This window comes from Bos javanicus, chromosome 11 (genome assembly GCF_032452875.1).
Source record: "Bos javanicus breed banteng chromosome 11, ARS-OSU_banteng_1.0, whole genome shotgun sequence".
Lineage (NCBI taxonomy): Eukaryota > Metazoa > Chordata > Mammalia > Artiodactyla > Bovidae > Bos > Bos javanicus.
This window is the reverse complement of record NC_083878.1, coordinates 26,327,105-26,351,317: the sequence shown is the minus strand read 5'-3', so window position 1 is coordinate 26,351,317 and position 24,213 is coordinate 26,327,105. Positions and strand designations below refer to the sequence as shown.

The window sequence follows — 24,213 nt, the reverse complement described above, 5'->3', positions numbered from 1 at the left end:
TTGCTGATAGGCTGGAGGCATCGTATGAGAGAGAGGGGAGGAAAAATATGATATTTAGGATTTTGCATTGAGGAATTAGAAGAATGGAACAGCTATGAGACAGGGAAGACTGTGGGAGAAGCAATTTGGGTCAGAGAGAATAGGGCATGAAGAGTTCTGCTTTAGACGTGTGAGGTTTGTGACATCTTTTAAACATCCAAGGGGAAATTGGAGACTGGACCTCAGAGGAGAGGTGAGATATGAGTTTGGGTGTCATCATCCTAAAGATTGGTATACAGAGCCACGAGACTGGAGGGGATTGACAAGGTAGAGTCAAGGAATCTGAGGCCCAGGACACTGCATTGTTTAGAGGCTGGAACAAGGAGGAAATCCAGTAAAATAAGACTTTGTAGGAACAGTCACCCCTGGATTTGGCTACTCAACCATACTGGTAAGTGAAATGGTGGGAACAAAACCTGATATGAATAAGTTCCAGAATGAATGGAGTAAAGGGAAAAAAAAAATAGTATAGGCAACTCTTCAGGAATTTTACTGTAAAGGGAAAAAAAAAAAGAGAGAGAGAAGCTGGAGGGAGAAGTAGAGTCTTGAGGTGTTTTTTTTTTTTTCAAGATGAAAAATATATTAGAATGCATGCTGATGGGAATCATTTAGGAGAGAGGGGAAATTAACGGCACAGGAAAAAGAAGAGAAAATTTCAGGATTGAAGTCTTTGAGTAGGCCAGAGGAGGTGAGATCTGAAGAAAAGTGGGAGGGTGGTCCTTAGACACAGTGGATTGTAAGAGGAAAGAAAGCCAAGTTTATGGGCAGAGATTCAGGAGGCTGGCAGAATAATTGTCTTGCATATTCCTGAACAAGGCCTGGCCCAAAGCACATTGCTGGAGAGTACCCTATACTGGGCATTCTACAGTGTGATATTCCACAGCACAACACAGGGAAAGGTAATTTTTTGTTTTTCTCCTGTTTCCTTCCCATAGACCTCTCCTGGTTGTCTAACCAGACTCCAGCATGGACACTGCATGCTAATGAGACAACATTTGGTCCAATCCCAGGCCCTTCTTTCTGAATAATTAATCTGGCACTTTACCAGCACCTACAGCCTTGGTTTTTTTCTGATGATTAAATAAAAGGCCAAGGCTCTTAACAACAGTAAATAGGCTCTTCGGTGTGGTTTGGCTCCATGTCACATTAACCCACTAGGAAGTTCGGAACAATCTGATAAAAGAAGCGCCCCTGCCCCTTTTCAGCCCTCCCCCAAACCGTAGCTCAGACAGCAGGGGTTCAGCTGAGTCTTTCTGGAAAGATGGAGGAGGATAGGCTGTCCTGCCAATTCCAACGGCACACATCCACTTCCAGCATCACCTGGGTACTCTGGCTTTCCAGAGTCCCTTCCAACCATTCAAGGGCCCTGTTTTTGCTTGCTTTCTGGCAATTCTCATGTCTGCCTCCTCTTCATACACTAGTCTTCTATTTCTCCTGAATGTGATCAATGTTGGCTTAAGTTCCCCAGACTATGTGACTCAAGCCCTAAATTCAAAATAAAACAAAGTCTTCTTCCTATTGAGATGTGTAAAAAAAACTCCTAACAATAACAGGTTTCTCTCAATTCAAGTTTGAAAATGCCTGGCAGAAGCCCCACCTTTTAAATAAGCTTTGAGATTTCTTCGAAGATGACAGAGAGGTGGAAGAGAAAGAGGATTGGGGAGCAACTGGGTTTTGTGAAGCCCTGCTGGCACTGCAGAGCTTCCTGAATTCACGAGGGGCATCAAAGGCACTGAGATGGCAGAGATCGTTGTGGCAGGAGCAACTGGAAAATGTCCTGGGACTGAAACACAGATAGATTAACATCACCCCAGTGGACACTAATGACTTGCACTTTGAAATGCCAGAGGCTCATACTGCCAGTTAAGACAAGGAAAAAACACATTTCTGGTCTCCAAAGACCTTAGATCTTTCCAAAATCTGCAGGCAAATGCAGCCGTCATGAATTTCTGCATCTGGGCAGCCCCATCATGCCGCTAGGGGAATCATTGCCAGAGTTGCTATGGGCAGGGTAGTCAGCAAAGCTGAATAAAACAATCACTGAAAACCTCCCAGAGGTGAAATTTAGTAATGATTCAATTTATAATTCAATGCAATCAAGCCTACGGCATTTCCAAATACCATGCTTATTTTAGCGGTCCCAGGTAAAACATGATTTCCTCTGAAGGTTCACAGGCTTGACAAAGGGTTTCCAAACAAGTTTTATGATTTACCATCGGCAGATAATTAGAATGTCTTTTCAATCACTGGCATCTGGATAAAGTAATTTTGTCCCAGCATGGGCATTTCTAGGAAGCAAACAAAAGTCAAAAACGAAAGAGCTTGCTGGAAGCTTTCTTAAAAAGAAAATCTTTCAAGAACTGCTCTCAGCTGCAGGAAGGGAACGTTCCCACACGGATGTGATTAGCAAAATAAATGGGGGCTTTGAACAGTGTGGATCAACAAAAGAATATCTGGTGTGACTCAAGGAAGGAAATCTCTGGTTATACATCTAAAACTGCAAATGGGTAGGGACCGATAAAATGAAATGTCAGTCTCATGAATTCAGTCCTAAGTGAGTCTAAAATTCACAGGTTTCTAAAGTCAATTTAGCATTTCCAAATCTGGCAACAAATAACTTTCTGATGCCCTGTACTAGGTGCCACAAGCAAGGGGAGATGAAAAACTAGACCTGAGATCTAAATTTCTCATCCAGTTGAGAAGACCAGACTAACAGAATGAAAGGGGCATGATTAAATGCCAAATTGTGCGATACTGATTTTAAGTTGAATATAAGTTCAGAAATGAGAGAAATCAGTGTTGGCTGGGGTGGAAGAGCTCCTGGGGGGCAGAGTAGCAAAAGACCCCAAATGAACCCAGACATATTCTTCTACTGGCTTGCCTGCCATTGTTGCCACTGCTACTGTGTCTCTGCATTGTGATTATTGTTTTAAAACAGTGTAGGGTAGTGGTTAGATACACCCTGGCTTTGGAACCCACTTGCCTGAGTTTCAAACCTGACTCAAGCACTTACTATTAACAGCTCTGTGAGTGAGTGACAGATAGTGAGATAGGCTCAGTGGTGAGAGAGTCGCTCAGTCATGTCCGACTCTTTGCAACCTCATGGACTGTAGCCTGCCAGGCTTCTCTGTCCATGGGATTCTCCAGGTAAGAATATTGGATTGGGTGGCCATTTCCTTCTCCAAACAGCTGTATGATTTTGGGCAAATTAGCTTTTCTATGCCTCAGTTTCTCTTTTATAAAATGTAGTTACTAATAGATCCCATCTTACAGAACTGTTAAGAATGTTGGATGAGTTAAAGTATGTATTTCACACAATGAATTTAAAATTTGTGCACATCAGAATTACCTGGGGAGTTTATGTAAAATGTGGAGTCTGTAGAAGTTAAAGAAACTAAGCTCCCTAGTGCAGTTAATTATATTTGGGGAGATGGTGGGAGAAGTGTAGCATGGAGATTTCTCTTCTTTCAGTGTCTTATGTACAAGCCACTTGATCAGCAGACCATTTCACCTTTGTTCTAGGGTGTTTCTCTTCAACTTCTTGCACTATTTTGCTGTGGAATATTTTTGGTGTGTTAGTTTCAATTTGGATTATATCTGATTTTTTTTTAATTCATTTTTTGACTTCCCTTTTGTTGAAACTTTGGAGTATAGCTTGGTTATGTTTTAATCTCAGGGCATTATCTTTAAATTCAGGGCATTATCTTTAATTACAGGGCATTATTTTCTTTTAATGTAATGAAATTATAATCAACATAATGAAAAGTGAGAACACAGAGAATGAATTAAAACATTAAAAATAATTTAAAAAGTCAAATTATTGATGCTTATAGGAAGCATGCTATTCAAGAATTAAACCTAAAACTATAGTGGATAATCGGAGAAGGCAATGGCACCCCACTCCAGTACTCTTGCCTGGAAAATCCCATGGACAGAGGAGCCTGGTAGGCTGCCGTCCATGGGGTCGCAAAGAGTCGGACACTTACTGAGCGACTTCACTTTCACTTTTCACTTTCACTTTTCACTTTCATGCATTGGAGGAGGAAATGGCAGCCCACTCCAGTGTTCTTGCCTGGAGAATCCCAGGGATGGGGGAGCCTGGTGGACTGCCGTCTATGGGGTTGCACAGAGTCGGACACGACTGAAGTGACTTAGCACAGCATGGCATAGCATAGTGGATAATGATGCCATCCAAACTCAGTATGTATTAAGTGGGCCTTTTTCCAGTGCAACAGCAAAATCCTCTTTCAAACCAGCTTAAGGACAAAGGTGATTTATTGGCTTATGTACCTGGGAAGTCCAGGGGTAAATGTGGCTTCAAGCACAACTGGATTCAGAAACACCAGTGAAGTCATCAGATTTCTCTCCGGACCTTGGCTCTGCTTCTCTGTGTTGTTCTCATTCTCTCCTTCTACATACAGGTGGCTTTGTGGGGCAGGGAGAATGACCACCAGCAATTGCTGCTTCCCATTTTCATGGCTGATAACTCCAGGATAAGATGTCTTTCCTACCATTTGCAGTTAGTAAATTCAATGAATTATGCCAACTGCCTTAGTTTGGGTCCCTGTCGCCATAGCCCAAAGGATGGGATTCTCTCATATTCTAGGCTTGGCTCATGTGCAGATCTGTTTACCACTAGTGGGGGTGATATTGGAAATCAGAAGTTTGAAAGTAGGGAAAACATTGAGGAACAACAAAAAATGCTGCCAGTATCTTCCTTCTAAACATGCAGTGACACACAAGTATCTTTCTTCCCACATATAATTTTTAAAAGTACTTTAATCTAACATCATTCAACTGTTCCACACTCAACTGAAAACACTCACTCTCCAGTGGGAGACAACCCCAGGACACACATTATTTCCACATCTTGCTTGCTGTATCACATTTCCAGGTGACCTTCATTCTTCCTGGTCAGGCCTGGAAAGCAAAATGGGTAGCCAAGAACAACAACCATCTCAATATCTTTGCACCTTAATGCAATGAAAAATCCATAAATTCTCTGCTAAGCACAAGTTAACTGTAGTAGTTTCCCTCTTCAAATTAAGCTGAAGTTATTAGAAGGTTGGTTGCATAAAAGTGTTCAATTTGCAAAAGAAATTATTTTCCAACCTTTAGACACATGCTAAAAAAAAATATCTCAGTACCCCTTGCTCTTAGAAATTATATTTTCTAGTTCCTTAAAAACAAACAAAAACAGTTACACAGGAAATTTAAGAGACCCATGTTACATTTTAGGAATTAACAATGACTATTAATAAAGACTTCATAAAGTTCATGTTCAGCTAATACAAGGATGATAACTGCTCTCTGTCTTGAAGGGACTCAGTTGCAGAGTACATTGAAATGACAATTATGTTTGACCACTATGCTATATTGATTTATCCAGACACTATCCGCCCTATGGGAAACACATAAACTTTCAGCCGTCACACTTGGTAACACTGGGAAAACACCAGCAATAACCCCTTGTTGCCAGTGGTGGTTACTTTCTTATAGGAAGTGACCCTGCATCTGTCTTCCTGGTTTATATGCTTAGGAAAGAACTATTGTTTGACAGAACTGTTGCCGAAGGGTGTAACAGCGACAAATTGGACCTCCCCTTATAATGAGAATCTCGGGCTGTGTGCAAATAAAGGTCTGAGCAGAATATTTTTTGAATAATTGGGAATTACATAAATGAATAAATTTGGATATGAAGAATGTAGTCACAGATGGATTTAGCCCTTGATTCATCAGACAAGTTGCCTTAAGAGAAAATACAATAACTAAACATGAAATCTGCTGCTTAAAATATGTTAAGGCTTTTAACCAAAACAGGCTTTTAAACTGAAGGCAATCACTTGTTTCTTTGCTTGTGCTAGTTTGAATGTATTTGTGTGAAGATTGAAGGAGTCTCTAAAAAGGCCAACAGATAATTATGAATGATCAGTTCCATTTTTTGATTCTTTGTGATTCCACATAAATTATATGAGGCCAAGAAAAGGTTAATTTGACCTAAGTGTAAGGAGATTAATGTCCACTGCCTTGTAAATTTTCCATTCAAGGAATTGAGTACCATACTTTCAGCTCAGAATTTTGAAGATACTTTTTTTTTAAACTTTGGTCTTAAATGAAAATCATTATCTTAGATTGTATTGGCGACAATCTCAGATATTTCATATTTTGTGTAAAATGACTTAGCAACAACAGGTAGTTTTGATGTTGGAGCAACTATTTGTTGGAGAACTCAATCACCTGCTGTTCCCGTGAACAAATCTCCAGCTCAAGAGGTACAGCCTGATACATCTGTCTGTCTCCTGTTGTCTACCTTGCATTTATATTGACATGGTTGAGTACAGTGTTTTTCAAACTCCAACTCATGATGTTGTTGTTGTTGTTAAGTCGCTTCAGTCGTGTCCGACTCTGTGCGACCCCATAGACAGCAGCCCACCAGGCTCCCCCGTCCCTGGGATTCTCCAGGCAAGAACACTGGAGTGGGCTGCCATTTCCTTCTCCAATGCATGAAAGTGAAAAGCGAAAGTGAAGTCGCTCAGTAAGTGTCCGACTCTTAGCGAACCCATGGACTGCAGCCTACCAGGCTCCTCCAGCCATGGGATTTTCCAGGCAAGAGTACTGGAGTGGGGTGCCATCGCCTTCTCCGCCAACTCATGATACAAGTGAATAATGAAATAAAAATATAACCAGAATTTAAGATCTTTTTCTTTATGAACACAGTGCCATCTACAAAGTAGAGAAAATAGTAAAATGAACTCCCATACACCCATCACCCAGATTTAACAACAGCAAGATGTTCACACCTGCTTCTTATGTCCTGTTGTTCCAACTTTTACTCCTTGGGAGGTATTTTTGAGAACATTCCAAACAGAATGTTAATTCACTTCTACATACGCCAGCATGTGGCTTCCCAGGTGGCGCTAGTGGTAAAGAAGCCTCCTGCCAATGTAGGAGATGAAAGAGACATGGGTTCAATCCCTGGGTCGGGAAGATCTCCTGGAGGAGGGCATGGCGACCCACTCCAATACTCTTGCCTGGAGAATCCTGTGGACAGAGGAGCCTGGTGGGCTACAGTCCATGGGGTGGCAAAGAGTCAGACATGACTGAAGCACGTGTGCCAGCATATTATCTTTAAAAAATATATAAATATTTTCTTACATAAAAACAGATTCCACTACTACACTAAAAAAGCAACAATTCTTGAATTATGCACTATACCTCAAGTGTCTGAAAAATGTCTTCTTATAGCTGGTTTGAATTAGGACCAATCAGGATTTAAAAACATAAAATAGAGGGATTCCCTGGTGGTCAGTGGTTAAGACTTTGCCTTCCAATGGAGGAGGGGTAGGCTGATCCCTCCTTGAGGAGCTAAGATCCCACATGGCTCATGGCCAAAAAAACCAAACCATAAAACAGAAGCAATACAGAAACAGATTCAATAAGACTTTAAAAATGGCCCACATCAAAAAACAACAAAATTTTTAAAATGAAACAGAAGAAGATAGATTAGTAGATATCTAACAGCATCACATGTAGCAAGGTTAGTTATTATTTTATGAAATTTTTTGGTTATGCATGTATTCGGGTCATTTATAAAATGAATTTTCTTATCATTGGTCATAGCCACAGAAGCATAAACACTGTTGGTTTAATGATCCTCTCCTTTATTCAGCAGGCTCTGGGCAGACCTCTGTGCCCAAAAACATCCTCTGCAGTTTAAGGAGGGATGTATGTACAGAAAGGAGAGCTCTTTATTTTTGCTGTTTCCCCTGCCTAGAAGTCCTCTCGCCACCGTGTCTACTATTTCACATCCTACCCAGGCTCCAAGGGCTGAAATGACGTTCCCAGTATGAATCCTTCTTCTGTTCTCCTGCCTGGCTGTCATTTGGCTCACCTCTTCTTCATTCTTCTCACCACACTGCCTAATGTGGTGGTTATCTATGTACAGTATGTGTTTTATCTTCTCCTATAAATTAAGCTCATTACGTGTAGGACAGATAATTTTTTTGCCCTGAGATATAAATTGCCCTGTGATCTGCTTACACTAAGCATTTAACAACTGAATAAACTGAGATAGGAATTTGGGACATGGCTATAGATTATTAGGCAGTAAAGATGCTGGTGTCATATACTGGACCCCAAGGAGAGACTGGAGAAGAACCCAAATTCATGAGGTTTAGACTTGATTATGAAAAGCAACAATAATTTTTCACAGTTTCCTATGCAAGTTCTAACATTCCCCAAAAATCCTGGGAGGCAAGAGTAGATATCACCAGTTTTACACTTTTTTTTTTTTTTTTACACACACAAAAAACAGTTAAGTAATTTTTCAAACTGTTAAGATTCTGTTCCAAGGCAATTCTATTAACTGGGGATGGGGACCCCTAATTTTCTTTTTTCCTTAAATTTTATTTTTAATTAGAGGATAATTACAATACTGTGATGATTTCTGCCATACATCAACATGAACTGGCTGGTTATAGGTATACACATGTCCCCTCCCTTTGGGACCTCCCTCCCATCTCCCACCCCATCCCACCCCTCTAGGTTATCACAAAGCACCAGAGGCTTTGGGTTTGCTGCGTCATACAGCAAATTTCCAGTGGCCATCTATTTTCTATATGGTAATGTATATGTTTCCATGCTACTCTCTCAAATCATCTCATCCTCTAACTAACAGTCGAATGTATTTCATAGTTCAGAATAAGCTAAGGGAGAAAACAAGGATGATCCACCTGGACTTCTCTTCCACAGCTTCTAGAGACTAAAGAAATCTGAGAACAACTTGGGAAGTCTGAACTGGTCAACAAGGAAAAATCACTCATTCTCACTTACACACACAACATGTGTGCACGTATCTTGCGTGCATTAACAACCACTCATGCTTCAGATCTCCACATAAAGATCCTTTTTAAAGGAAAATTTAAAAATTTCCAAATGAGGCACATTCTCTCAAGGAAACATGTCTCTTTCTTCAGAACCCATTTCAGCGTGTAACTCCTTGAGTGTGATTATTTGATTAACACCTGCCTTGCCTCTTAGAATGTAACCTCCATAACTGTAGGGACCATGCCTGCTTTTGCCCATCCTATATTTTCTAGCACTTAACTTGCTGCCTCATAGAACTTAGGTATTTATTAAACAGTGGATACATTCATGATTGAGTAAGTGAATGCCTAGACAAATTTCATCAGTATTGCCTCACACTTCAAGAGGACAACTCGCACAAGAATAGAGAGAATGCTGGTTGGGGACTAAGGGTTTTGGAGCTAAAAGCAAGTAGAAGAGAATATCCATCCATTTTCACCACTACCTCTACCAGCCTCCCTGATTCTGCAGCCATATGCCTTGTCTTTCCTTCTGTGACAATGGCTGGACTGTCTGGATTCTTACCTAAAGTTGATCCCTTCACTTTTGTATTGGATTCCATCTCATCTTGTATATTCAATGTACTCTTTCTCCCTCTTATATATTATCAATTTTTCACACCTTACTGGAGCACTGTCCAGTAGAATTTTCTATGATGATGAAAATGATAGCTAATATGTGACTATGGAGTACTTGAATGTGGTTAATTATTATGAAACTTAATTTTTAAATTTTTAATTTAAAATCTTAAAATATTTAAAATTGAATTTAAATCTTCACTTCCTCATCCTTCATGTATTCTTAAACTCACTTCATACAATCGTTTGACTCAACATGTTACAAAAATAGCTCTTCTAAACATCACCACGGACCTCCAAGTTGAGAAATCCTATGGTCAATGATGAGTGCTCATTTTACCAGAACAGCCACATTTTACATGGCTGATAATTCCCATGGTTGCAAGACTTCTCTCTGTTATTCGTGAACCCATCACTCAGTTCTTCTTCTACTTCTCTGGCTATTCTCTCTCTGTCTCCTGTGCTGCATTTTCATCTTTGCATTCTCTAAATACTGAAATGTCACAAGTCTCAGACCTTTGACTGCATCTTTTATCTATCCATATTTTCTTCCTAGGTGCTTTAATCCATTTCTATGGCTTCAAATATTAGATATAGACTTTAGACTCCAAGTGTATCTCTAGCTCTCAACTCCAGACTTGTATGTCAAACAGCCAAACCCCTACTCAAACTTGACATTTAGATGTCTAACAGGCACCTCAAGAAGATTACTTTTGATTTTAATATTTAGAAAACATCAATCTGATTGGAGAATAATTACTTTACAATATTGTGATGGTTTTGCCATACATCAACATGAATTGGCCACAGATATACATGTGTTCCCCCTCCATCCTGAACCCCCCTCCCATCTCCCTCCCCACTCTATCCCTCTGGGTTGTCCCAGAGGATGGCTTTGGGTGCCCTGCTTCATGCATCAAACTTGCACTGGTCATGTATTTTACATATGGTAATGTACATGTCTCAATGTTGTTCTCTCAAAGCATCCCACCCTCGCCTTCTCCCGCTGAGTCCAAAAGCCTGTTCTTACATCTGTGTCTCCTTTGCAGCCCTGCAGGTAGGACCATTGGTACCGTCTTTCCAAATTCCATATATAAGTGTTAATATACAGTATTTGTCTTTCTCTTTCTGACTTACTTCAACTCTGATTTCAACTTTTAAATCTGTTTTTCCCTCAGTCCTCTCCTTAATCAGTGTCATCTCCATCTTTCGAATTATTCAGGCCAAAAATATTGGGGTCGTTTTTTACTTACATCCCACAGTCAATCCATCAGTAAACCCTCTTGGTTCCATTATTTAAATAGAGTGAGAATTTGACTCTTATTATCTGACCTGCCAACCCCTAGTCCAAGCCACTACCATCTCTACTCTGCATTATTGCAAGAGCCTCCTCACTGGTCTCCCTTTCATTTATCCTTACTCCCTTAAAATCACCTTTTCAAACAGCAATGTGTGTGATCCTTTAAAAATGCAAATGGATTCATATCACAACACCCCCCTAAACTTTCCAAGGTTTCCTACCTCTTTCTGAATAAAAATCAAAGTCCTTATGGCCACTTACAACATTGCATGATCAGGGCCCCAGCTGCCTCTCAGATCCTCAAGCCCACCATCCCCTCCACTACCTCTTCACTCTTTCTTCTCATCCTCACCATCCTCACTGTTCTCCGAGGGGGTTAAGCATACCACCCTTAATTCCTTTACCCATATTTATTTCACATCAGTTTTCCTCTGTCTTTCAAAACTAAACTTTGGAGCGAATCAAATCAAAGTCCAAACTTGGTCTCTATTGTTCTCTGCTATGTCCACATCTCAAACTGTGCCTGGCACTGAATATGTGTTCAATAAGTGAGTAAATAAATCATATGCTAATGCCTAGTAGCATCAGTTCAGTCACTCAGTTGTGTCCGACTGTGACCCCATGGACTGCAGAACACCAGGCCTCCCTGTCCATCACCAACTCCCAGAGTTTACCCAAACTCATGTCCATTGAGTCAGTGATGCCATCCAACCATCTCATCCTCTGTCAGCCCCTTCTCCTCCTGCCCTCAATCTTTCCCAGCATCAGGGTCTTTTCCAATAAGTCAGCTCTTCGCATCAGGTGGCCAAAGTATTGGCGTTTCAGCTTCAACATTAGTCCTTCCAATGAACATCCAGGACTGATCTCCTTTAGGATGGACTGGTTGGATCTCCTAGTAGTTCAAGGGACTCTCAAGAGTCTTCTCCAATTCCACAGTTCAAAAGCATCAATTCTTGGGCACCCAGCTTTCTTTACAGTCCAACTCTCACATCCACACATGACCACTAGAAAAACCATAGCCTTGACTAGATGGACCTTTGTTGACAAAGTAATGTCTCTGCTTTTGAATACGCTGTCTAGGTTGGTCATAACTTTCCTTCCAAGGAGTAAGTGTCTTTTAATTTCATGGCTGCAGTCACCATCTGCAGTGATTTTGGAGCCTCAAAAAATAAAGTCAGCCACTGTTTCCCCATTGATTTCCCATGAAGTGATGGGACCAGATGCCATGATCTTCGTTTTCTGAATGTTGAGTTTTAAGCCAACTTTTTCACTCTCCACTTTCACTTTCATCAAGAGGCTCTTTAGTTCTTCTTCACTTTCTGCCATAAGGGTGGTGTCATCTGCATATCTGAGGTTATTGATATTTCTCCCGGCAATCTTGATTCCAGCTTGTGCTTCATGCAGCCCAGCATTTCTCATGACGGACTCTGCATATAAGTTAAATAAGCAGGGTGATAATATACAGCCTTGACATACTCCTTTTCCTATTTGGAACCAGTCTGTTGTTCCATGTCCAGTTCTAACTGTTGCTTCCTGACTTGCATACAGATTTCTCAAGAGGCAGGTCAGGTGGTCTAGAATTCCCATCTCTTTCAGAATTTTCCACAGTTTATTGTGATCCACACAGTCAAAGGCTTTGGCATAGTCAATAAAGCAGAAACAGATGTTTTTCTGGAACTCTCTTGCTTTTTCAATGATCCAGTGGATGTTGGCAATTTGATCTCTGGTTCCTCTACCTTTTCTAAAACCAGCTTGAACATCTGGAAGTTCACGGTTCACATATTGCTGAAGCCTGGGTTGGAGAATTTTGAGCATTACTTTGCTAGCATGTGAGATGAGTGCAATCGTATGGTAGTTTGAGCATTCTTTGGCATTGCCTTTCTTTGGGATTAGAATGAAAACTGACCTTTTCCAGTCCATGGCCACTGCTGAGTCTTCCAAATTTGTTGGCATATTGAGTGCAGCACTCTCACAGCATCATCTTTTAGGATTTGAAATAGCTCAACTGGAATTCCATCACCTCCACTAGCTTTGTTTGTAGTGATGCTTTCTAAGGCCCACTTGACTTCACATTCCAGTGTAGTATAACCCAGAGTAAATCATTTAACTTATTCTTTTTTGGATCTTCTTGTTCTCACTCTCAAAGGAGAAATGAGCTAGAATACCTCCAAACACATTTATTCAATGATTAATGCTTCACATCAGGTAGGCGCTTCCACTACTGGAAAATGTCACACAGTTCCTGCTTTCAAGGAGCTCGTGTGCTGACGGGAAATGACCCTCCAGGGTTTTCGGAGAAAATTTCTGAGCATTCAGTTGGGGATGCTTAGAATGCAGCTAGGTGAAGAAGGCGTGGGGAGAGCTGGTTACACCTGAAGCTAGTTCTTGGCTTCCCAAATATTCCTATTTCCCCAACAGACACTGAAAAGGGCAAAACTTTGCTGAGAAAGCTATTCCGAATTGTGTTGGAAAATACATAACTTGACTGTCACCTAAGTGTTTTTACAAACTAAGATGGCATGATAGCATAGTACTGTTTTAAAAGAGTTGTTTGAGTGGATACCTCTGGGTAACTTGGAAACTTGTAACCAAAGTTTACATATACAATACACAAAATATCTTTAAGTTTATTTATGTGCGCAGGGGACCCTTCAAGGTCGTAAGGCTGGGGGACCCAGATTTGGCGCAGGACTCTTTTTTTTTTTTTTTCCTTCCAAAACTCAATTATACTGTGATCTTACCTCCGATGCTAGTGCATTTACTGAAGGAAGGGGCGGGTGGGAGTTGGGGAATATAATGCGTTCACTTCCAGCACAGTGCAAAGGTCCTTAACGTTTTCCCGTCCCACACTTGGAGCGTAAAGAACGTTTCTTTCGGTAGGCGTGGCAACCTGTGCTTGGAGCCGTAACAGACGGCCGCAAAATCCGCAGCGTGCGGAGAATTGTCCCACACTCCTGGATCGTCATAATCGGCCCTTCTGGAGAATTCCCGGGGATTCTGGCTAGTTGGCCCAGCCGCAAGCCTTTGCGCTAACCTGGGCGGAGTCGACCTTTTCCGACTCTACCAACTGAAACGTTTAGGGGTGGAAGGACTGAACATGCCGACATGAAGGAAATAGGACCGAAAGAGGAGCCCCCTAAAATTATAAATCAAGCTATTTTATTATACAAATATCTCATGGGGACGGTATGTCCTGGGAGAAGCAAGGTTTTCCATCTCCTGATTTATAACAACAGATGCTTCCCCCTACGTCTAGCCCGTCCAGTCGTTGGTCTCTTCCGCGCCGGGCAACCTACGGTCACGTGCCCCTCCTGTCCTTCTCGCTCGGCGTGCATCCTGCTTTGGGGACGACCGAGCCATGGCAGCTCTGCTGAGATCGGCCCGCTGGCTCCTCCGCGCCACAGCGGCCCCGTACCTCCCGCTCTCCCTGCGCCTCCTCGCAGGCGGCCCGGGCCGGCCTCACGCAGCTCTCTGTCTGCGCGCCGCTCGAGCCAGGCCTGTTGCCGGGTGAGTTCCCGGCCGCTTCCCCCGGCCTTCCTGTATGCAGATCGGCGGTACCCCCGGGTCCCTCCGGGGGCGAGGGCCGGGTCCTGCCTGTACTCTGTCCACACCCTACTCCCGGCTCCTGGGCCTGGCGTCCCCGGGTCTCCTACCGCACTCCCCATCTCCGAGGGGCGGAGTTTGGGTGGCGGGCATGATCGCCTCCAGAAGGTCACGGGCATGGAATGCTTCCGGCATGGGTTATAACCTTTGCGTTTCGGACTTGGTCTGTTTGCTCTCGGGCTACGGACAGCCTAGGAAGCTGAGGGGGGCTTTGAAGGCTGCTGCCGGGGGTCAGGTGTTACTGCTTAATCATTGAGTAGGTTGGGTGCTGACCCACGTGCAAGCCGTATTGCACCAACTGGGACTTAGTTTTCGAGAGCTTTGTTTTTGGGAGGGAGGGTAGGTTGGGAATTCTGGGTGAGCTAGGGATAGCTTAAAGGTGGAAGTTTAATTATGACCCCTTAGGGGTTTTGCCTGCGTTTTGAGTGGTGTTCACCTCAGTGTTTACGGGGATGTGAGATGGTTTGGGAGTTTTCACGGTAGGCTCCGTGTCAGTGAATGAATGAGCGGACACGTTCTAGGCACTCCGTGGGAACTGGGGGTGCAAAGGCAAGTAGAGTTCTCAGTGAGTGTCAAATTTGTGAATAAATACCCTCATGGATTGAGGTTTATCTGAAGGTTAGTTTGGTATAGACTTTGCCAAGGAGAGGATATGGAAGCTTGATCGAAGTGTTAACATGACTACTATTCTAATCACCTGAGGAGGGTAGATGGGCACTGGGGTTTTATAATTGAAGCAAAACTGATTTTGAAAGACTAGTGTTTATATAAATAAAGGTACTTTGGGAGACAGCATAAGGACTAAGAGCTGAGGTTCTGGAGTAGGCCAGGGCTGGACTGCAGGCTGATCTGTATTATGCCACTGAACAAGTTAACATTTACAGGCCTCAGTTTCCTGTGATTGCACGGATCTTTGTGAATCAGGTTGGAAACCAACTCTGTGTGTAGAATTGTATGGAGAAAATGCTTTATGATTTCTTACACATCTTTGAAATATAGTGCACTTCTAACTTGGAGCCTACCTGGATTTTCTCATTAGGCCTGAACAGTTAACCTTTAAAAGTTGTGCCTGCTTTCACAGAACTACATCTCTTGGCTTTCAACGAGGTACTTTTGAGAAAGTTATGACCATTATTTACATTTTTCTAGTTCTTAACATCCTCTTGAGACCAGAGGATGGTGGAGGTTACGGTTCATCTTCACTGTTGTAGTTGAGGAAAACAGTGGAGAGAACAGTCTAGTAACAAGGGTGTTGGTCTGGGCCTTTGTCAGACCTGGGATCCATTTCCTTGCTGCATTACCTTACCTTAAAAAAAATAAAATCCAGAATCCAGACCCTGTCAGTGTAAGCTGGAGTTCAACCACTGGACCACCAGGGAATTCCTTTACCAACCTTTTCTGATCCTCAGTTCATTGTTTGTAGAGGTAACAAGGCCTTTTCCCCCTTCTTTGTAAAACTCATTTCTTGCCATTCAGGACTCAACTTTAAGAGAAGACTCAACACTCAGTCTAAAAAATGACTCTATTTTAGTTTATCACAGCGTGTCTCACTTGTCTGATTTTATCTGCTTGCTGTTTATTTCCTTAGTAGGAAGTGAGTTGCAGAAGAGCAGAACTCAGTCTTGTTCACCACTTTGTGCTCAGCTCGTAGCAAGCCACTAAAGAAGTATTTGTTTTCTTGTTCTCTTGGACTTAGAATACTTCTATACAGTTTCCAACCCACAGCCTGTAAGCATGCCCACCTTTTTCCTACCTGAAAAACAAAACCTTTCCTGAAACTAGACTTAACCTCTCATGCTTCCCAATCTCTCCTTCCTGTCTGTACTCCTCTTTCATTTGCTAACTTCGAATTCACTCTTTGACTCACAGTAGTCGCACCACTAGGAAAAGTTGTCATCACTTTATTTAACTTTATTATGTGTATTTAAATTTTAGAATTTGTGTGCCTTGAGGAACAGTTGCAAAATATAGGGTAGGGGGAGGCAGTAAATTAAATATCACCCTTAATTCTATCACCCACAAAGAACCACTGAGATATGTGGGTGTATATATCTTTTGAAATTAGATATATGTGAGATATAAGATTATTTCATCTAATTTTTCAAAGAGACTTCTTAACCAGATCCTCTCTAAGGCCTCGACCTCTGGCATTAGTCTCCCATTTTCCCCTTAATGAAATCCCCACCCCCCCTTTTTTTTTTTTTTGATAAAAATTGATGACACCTCTCTTCCTTGATTTTTTTTTCTCTTTAAATTTTTTCTCACTTGCTTTGCTGTATCCTTTTTCCTCTGTTCATATCTTAAATGCTGATGGCCTTGAGTGGGGAGGGGAGCATTGAGGGATGGAGGGATTTGTCCTTAGTCCTTTGGTTTTCTCATTTTTTTTTTCATTCCCTTGGGTGACTTCTTCCACTTTTATTGCATCAGGCCATACTTCCCTACCTGGTGATGTTAACAGTTCCTCTCCTGGGTATGGACTGCCACTAGGTACCTCCAACCAGTTGAACTATAGGTACTTCAAACCCATACATCTCAAACTGGATTCATCACTTTACACCAGAAACTAATACACCCTTGTAAGTCAACTGTATTTCAATTTAGAAAATTAAAAAAAAGTATATCAAACTGGATTCATCTTTCCTATTGTATCTGTTCCTCTTATGTTTTCCTGTTTTAGTGAACTTTGCTATTTCTATCAGTTTTCTAAAAGATTTTTCATTCATGTTTCCTTGACACCTCCCTGTCCCCGCCTCTTCTGCTGCTGCTAAGTCGCTTCAGTCATGTCCAACTCTGTGCGGCCCCATAGATGGCAGCCCACCAGGCTCCCCCGTCCCTGGGATTCTCCAGGCAAGAACACTGGAATGGGTTGCCATTTCCTTCTCCAATGCATGAAAATGAAAAGTGAAAGTGAAGTCTCTCAGTCGTGTCTGACTCTTCGCATCCCCATGGACTGCAGGCTACCAGGCTCCTCCGCCCATGGGGTTTTCCAGGCAAGAGTACTGGAGTGGGGTGCCATCGCCTTCTCCAGTCTCCACCTCTACCCCTGTGTATTGATTGCAGAAATGATGATGTTCTATTAGATCTGCTTCATTTGGAATAAGTCCCCACCTTCTCCCCACATTATTCTGTAGTTCCCGTGATAATTTGATCATGTCATTGTCCTGCTTAAAATAGGACACGGTGGTGGCTCCCTGGTGGTGGTTCCAGGGTAAGGTGCTTCGTGATCTGGAGATGCCTGTGGAGCTCCCCTTCTTGTGAGTTCATTCCCATGCCATCCAGACTCTGCTTCAAAGTCCTTGACAGCAGGGCTTCTGAAACTCAAATGAATGCAGGAATTCTCTGGGGGTCTTGTGAAAATGTGGATTCTGGTTTTGTAGGTATAGATAGGCAGAAGACAGATTCTGCATTTGTAACAAGCCCCCGGATGATAAAGGTGCTGCTGGCCTGGGAACCAGCAAGGCTTTGATGGGCCACGTTCCACCTCTCTGCCTCTGATGGTGATTTCACTCTTGAAATATGTCTCCTCTGTTAAATCTCTGTTGCTGGCTTCTCACTATTGACCACTCCCTTGTGCGGAATTACTAAAGCATCAGTTAACACTGTTGGGTTTGTACCCACTAGCATTGCAGACTTCATTGTAAGCTCCTTGAAAGCAGGGGCTTTGTCTTTTTTTTTTGTCTTACTCTTTTTGTTTCCCCTGGTGTCTTTAACTTTGTGGCATATCGTAGATGTCAAATGTTTGTTGAGTAAATCAATGAAAATCTTAGACATTGAGGAAGGAATGTTTGTGAGAGGCAGAGGAGTTTGAAGGGGTACTCCCATTCATGTAATCCATTGGATCGCCACAAATTCACCTTGATCTTGATTTCCAGGAAAGTCTGAGAAGGACAGATGAGGATTATTGAGTGAAATTATAGAATTTATTCATCAGTCCTTTTGTGCTTATCAGAGGAAGGGTAAGCTTTGAGCTAAATCAGTTTGGGTGGCAGGTCTGAATTGAGCATTGTCTTAAGGGTGAAGAGCACATACTGCCTTACGACAGACTGTTGTGACTTCTAAAATCGAAAGGAAAGAAAGGTTTTCCTTGTTTACCTCTCATTAAAAAAAACTGTTTCAGCAAATGTCAAAAGTCTGTCTCGGTTCCTTGGAGTTGCGATTCAGCCTCTACTCCTTTTATCAGTTAAAGAGGACAATGGTAGGCATGTGTGGCTTATTATATTGATATATGTGCTGTCCATAAGAGAGGAATGTAATAATGTGGCATTTCAGAGACAAGAGAGTCATGTTTGAAATGTTTGCAATATGTTTGGTGAGAGTCATTTGTTTGGTGGTAGGGTATTGCTCGTGTTTAAGAGGACACTGGTAATGAGTAGTCAGTGTTAACAGAGGAAGAAATTGGGAGGTTGTACTTTTATCCTCTATGTCTCTGTGGGGTGGGATGTAATGGAAGTTGACACTTTTAAAGGCCAGTCAGTTGATTAGAAAGTTGGTTGGAAGCCATTGGAGGGTTTTGAGAGGTACAGGTCTTGACAGTTTCCATAGACTCTGGGAGAGATAGGGACTGGGAATGGATAGACCAGTGAGGAACAATGTTTATACTGCAGATCAGGGTTAATGGGGCCTCAACTAGGTGGTGCAGAACTGAAGAGAAGATAGATTTCTTTTCTGAGAGAACAGGAGCTTGGCAAGGATGTTAGGAAGAATCGAGTTGGAGATGAGGTAAAGGATAATACCTTTGGTGTAGACCTTTACCATTGTCAAGTTGTGTGTGTGTGACTATATCACATATGCATTTTATCTTCTGTGCTTTGTTCTATTACAAATTAGGAAACTGCGGCTTAGAAGGGTGAAGAAATTTATCTAGAATCTCCACAGCTGGGATTCATCCCCAGATGCTGTGATTCTCAGTTCCCACATGTTCTGAATATGTTGTGGTTTAGGTACTGAAGGGATTGCTTATGGACATAAAAAGATTTTTTTTAAGGCAATGCCTAATACATTATAAATTGAGGAATTAAAGGCGATCACAAGAAAGTAAGCACATGATAAGATCTCAGAATGTAAACTCTGGAGTAAATATGGAGAATAATCTATCCCACTCTGCTATAGATTCTGCAGAGTATCTTGCTCCACATCACATCGTAGGTCCCAGCCTGGTTGACTAATTTATCACTTCCTATCAAAGCTGAGACAAAGGAGACCTGCCTCTGGACTGGAGGAGCCAGCGATGGAGGGGACATCTGAGTAGGTGGATAGGAATGCCATTGGCATTTCAAGCCAGGAGACTGTTATCAAGTGTAGAAGGGCTGCAAGTGACTTTTTTATTCTAAAATTCTGTTACTTACCATAAAACAAAGCAGTGTTTGGGGGAACAGCTTAACTGGGCAAGACTTTCTGGAGAAATGAGGTCTTGCAAAATTCAGGGAGAAAATAGTGCAGGGAAAAAGTTCATTGTGACAGCTTTACAAAAGATTTTTTTAAAAGATCAGTCAGATAAATTGAGTTGTTGTTCAGTCACTAAATTGTGTCCGACTCTTTTTGACCGCATGAACTGCAGCACGCCAGGCCTCCCTGTCCTTCATTATTGTCCAGAGCTTGCTCAAACTCATGTTCATCGAGTCGGTGATGCCATCCAACCATCTCATCCTCTGTTGTCCTCTTCTCCTCCTGCCTTCAGTCTTTCCCAGCATCAAGGTCTTTTCTGATAAGTCTGCTCTTCACATCAGATGGCCAAAGTATTGGAGCTTCACTTCAGCATCGGTCCTTCCAGTGAACATTCAGGGTTGATTTCCTTTAGGATTGACTGGTTTGATCTCCTTGCTATAACTTAATTTTGTTTTCAGCAAGAATATTAGAAAAATAAAGAGCTTGATGCAATAGTTGTTTCAGAATACTTACTTAAGTAAATAAAGCTGCAGAATTAGGTCTTTGTCTACTTGGTATCCAAAAACATTGGATACCAATGGAACATTCTGTTAACAGAAGTGCAACATTTTGGGAAACATTGCGTTAATTTTGTCTTTTTACATTGATTCCTGTTTGGTAAATGCTATTATCTCTGAAATTTTACAGGCTTAGAGTTGTGATAACTTGGTCAAAGTTACACATCTTAGAATTCAGAGCCTGAATTCAGGTCAGTCTGCAGGACTCAAGCCCATGCTCTTAAAGCTGGTGTTTCTACTATGCCATGAAGCCTTCTGTTTTTGTCTCTAAAATTGATACATAATAGGCAGAGGATAAATTAAGTCTCTCTAGACTTGACTTTCACTTTTCACTTTCATGCTTTGGAGAAGGAAATGGCAACCCACTCCAGTGTTCTTGCCTGGAGAATCCCTGGGAGCCTGGTTGGCTGCCATCTGTGGGGTCGCACAGAGTTGGACACGACTGAAGCGACTTAGCAGCAGCAGCAGGGTACTTTTATTAATACCTGAATTTTTCTGTCTTACATGGGAGTGAAAATTAACAAATTGTTCTGGCAAGACTTGTTGCCTGGAATATGTAGTGAAATTAGATGGGGGTGTCAGTGGGATGTGCTTCTTTCCCATCTCCACTGCCCACCCTAAGTTTCTGTCCGTCTCTCACCTGGACTACTGTAACAGCATCCTAAAATGGTATCTGTTTATTCTTACTGCCCTCTAATTTATTCTCCACCACAGCTAGACTGATCTTTTCAAAACAGACGTAGTTCATACCACAACCCCTGTATCAGAACCCTAAAAACCTTCAGTAGAGTTCTGATACAGTTTTGTACTTGAGATGACATCTGTACCTAGAATAAAATCCAGACCCCTTACTTTCACAGTCCTCCATGTCTAGCCCAGCCTGCCTCTCCAGTATCATTCCATCTATTGTTCACTTGCTCGGTCTGCCGACTGTTCTAATTTGCTGAGAATACTCATCTTCCATGTCTAGATCAGCCTTCCTCTCCAGTATCATTCCATCTGTTGTTGACTTGCTTGGTCTATCTACTACTCTCGTTTGCTGAGAATACTCATCCTCTGCTGTCTGTATGGCTGTTTTTTTTTCCATCCTTAGTTTAGAAATTTGAGTGTCATCTTGGTACATTTAATCCAAAGTAGAACTGTGCTGTTATTCTTTCTTTAAAGTCCCTTGTTTATTTCATTAGTAGAACTTAACATGACTGGTGAGTTTTGTTTGTTTGTTTTTAAATTTAATTGATTATCAGGTTTATTAATACTTACTTGGCTTCCCTGGTGGCTCAGACGATAAAGAATCCGTCTGCAATCAGGAGCCCAGGATTCGATTCCTGTCCACACAAAACCCGCACACAAATGTTTACAGTAGCTTTGTTCGTGAAAGTGGAAGTTGTGCCCAACCCTGGGACCCCATGGACTGTAGCCGGCCAGGGTTCTCTGTCCTTGGGATTTTCCAGGCAAGAATACTGGAGTTGGGTAGCCATTCCGTTCTCAAGGGGATCTTCCCGACCCAGGGATCAAACCCTGGTCTCCTGCATTGCAGGCAGATTCTTTACTGTCTGAACCACCAGGGAAGCCCAATATAGTGGCCCCAAATTGAAAGCAACTTAATGTGTCCTTCTGTAGGTGAACTGAGAACAAATGGTGGTATAGCCGTACAAGGAAATGTTACTCAACGCTAAAAAGAAATGAACTATCAAGCCATGAAAACACACAGAGAAATCTTAAATGTATGTTGCTAGGTGAAAGAAGCCAATCTGGAAAAGACTATCCACATTTCAGAAAAGGCAAAACAGGACCAGTGAAAAGTGGTTGCTTGCTTGTTCAGGAGGAGGGGGAGAGAAGGAGCAGGTTAGACACAGGGCATTTGTAATGCAGTGGAACTATTTTGTGGTTCTGTAATGCATGTCATGTAATTGTCAAAACCCATAGCATGGATATGTACACACACAGAGTGAACCCTGTTGTAAACTATTGGTCATCATTTGTAAAAAATATATCACACGAATACAGAATGCTGATAGAGGAAATCGGGTCAAGGGGAAAAAGGATATAATATATGGTAACTCTGTACTTTCTGAACAGTTTTTCTGTAAACTTAAAAATGCTGTGAAAAAGTAAGATATTTTAAAAAGTGACAGGCTTAATAGGGGAGTCCAATGGAAGCCTATATATAATAGGCTAATAGTAATCAGTCTAATAATAATCTAGCCCTTGTACGTTTTTGAAATATGGTTGCTCAACTATAAAATCATTGTTTTTGCACTAAAGGGTCAAAAATCACTAGCAGCAATTAGTAAAAAACAAAGGCAAAAAAAAAACCCCAAAAACAACAACCTGAGAAAAATTACTTTTTAAGTGCCAGATTTTGTCAGAAAATTCAGTGGTAACCTGGATGTTAGTAGTGAGTGCTGGAGTCTCAGGAGGAACCTGAGAAGTTTTAACTTAAAAAATATAAAGGAGCCATATATGACATGAGTGGCATGATGAAATGCTTTTCCCTTATGTGTTTATGTCACTGGGTCATCAGGATTTGGAGCAGGGCATTTCAGCTGGTGCAGGCCAGATGTGTAGGTTCCTGCCTTGCCGTGGACCCACCTTAATCCCTGCACGTGTTCTTTCCTTTCTGTTACAACATACCTGTTGTTCTAGACTGCATGTGTGCCCAGTTGCACAGTCATGTCTGACTGTTTGTGACCCCATGATGGACTGCCAGGCTTCTCTCTCCATGGAATTTTCCAGGCAAGAATACTGGAGTGGGTTACCATTTCCTCCTCCAGGGGATCTTCCCAGCCCAGGGATCGAACCCGTGTCTCTTGCATCTTCTGCATTGCATACAGGTTCTTTACCACTGCACCACCTGGAAGCTCTAGCTACAGAATTCTTTTTCTTTCAGGGTGTGTTCAAGTGAATTTGAAAATAAATTGTGACTCAAATAAAAAAAGATAGAAAACGCAGTCCTACGAGGAAACACTGGAGAATCCTTTTGAATAATGAAGAATCCTTTGGTTTAAATATGTAACCCTTCTCCTCAGTTTATTTTATAGTAGAGTCATATTTTGACTTAACTAAATACAGCTAAACACACTTACACGTGAAAGAGATTTGACAGCGTTAAAGATTTGTGAGAAAAAAAATAGCTTTAGAATGTTCAGTCTGCTGTGCTGGTTTATTAACATCTCTGTTTTCTGCCTGAATTTTGTTTGTTTGATGTTACATGTTAAAACTGCATTTTGAGTAGAGATTTTATTTTTATGCTCCTCAACAGTTATCAGATTTGGGTTGTATAAAAAAAAATTGACAAATACTACACTTCACTACAATTTTAAAGAACTGTTTACTTTTATTTATTTGGCTGCTCCAGGTCTTAGTGGCAGCACTCTGGGTCTTTAACTGTGGCACGTGGGATCTAGATCCCTGACCAGGGATCGAACCCAGGCCCCCTGCCTTGGGAGCACGGAGTGTTAGCCACTGGACCACCAGGGAAAGCCCCGATTTTTAAAAGATTTATTTTTATTTATTTGGCTACTTGGGGCACACAGACAGGGTCTTCGATCTTAGTTGCAGCATGTGGGATCTAGTTTCCCTGACCAGGGAACGAACCCATGTTCCCTGCTTTGGGAACACAGAGTCTTAGCCACTGAACCACCAAGGAGTCCCTTCACTATGATTTTGAAATTTCTTATTTAGCTTTCATTGGTGAGCAGTATTTTACACTCAACTGAACCTGACACATTGTTCTGGGTGATTTAAAATATTTTGTGTTTGCCTGACTAACATGGGGATAGGTTATTAATAACTGATCTCGTAGATAAAACAGCCAATAAAACTTTTGAAAGTAAGGGATAAATATATGTAGCAATATGTAGCAGTGTATCTTCTGTGGTTCATA

The 24,213-nt window shown here is 41.8% G+C and overlaps 2 protein-coding genes across 2 annotated transcripts in view; one reads left to right on the top strand and one right to left on the bottom strand.

Moving 5' to 3' along the window:
- PLEKHH2 (pleckstrin homology, MyTH4 and FERM domain containing H2) overlaps nucleotides 1-24,213 on the bottom strand; it is a 524,875-nt gene that overhangs the window by 192,951 nt on the left and 307,711 nt on the right. The gene's annotated exons all lie outside the window — the stretch shown is intronic.
- The window catches only part of LRPPRC (leucine rich pentatricopeptide repeat containing), a 99,422-nt gene continuing 89,297 nt past the window's right edge, over nucleotides 14,089-24,213 (top strand). Inside the window, exon 1 of the mRNA XM_061432216.1 lies at nucleotides 14,089-14,289. Within this exon, the coding sequence (XP_061288200.1) occupies nucleotides 14,141-14,289 (149 nt within the window). The 5' untranslated portion in view covers nucleotides 14,089-14,140. The remainder of the gene's footprint in view (nucleotides 14,290-24,213) is intronic.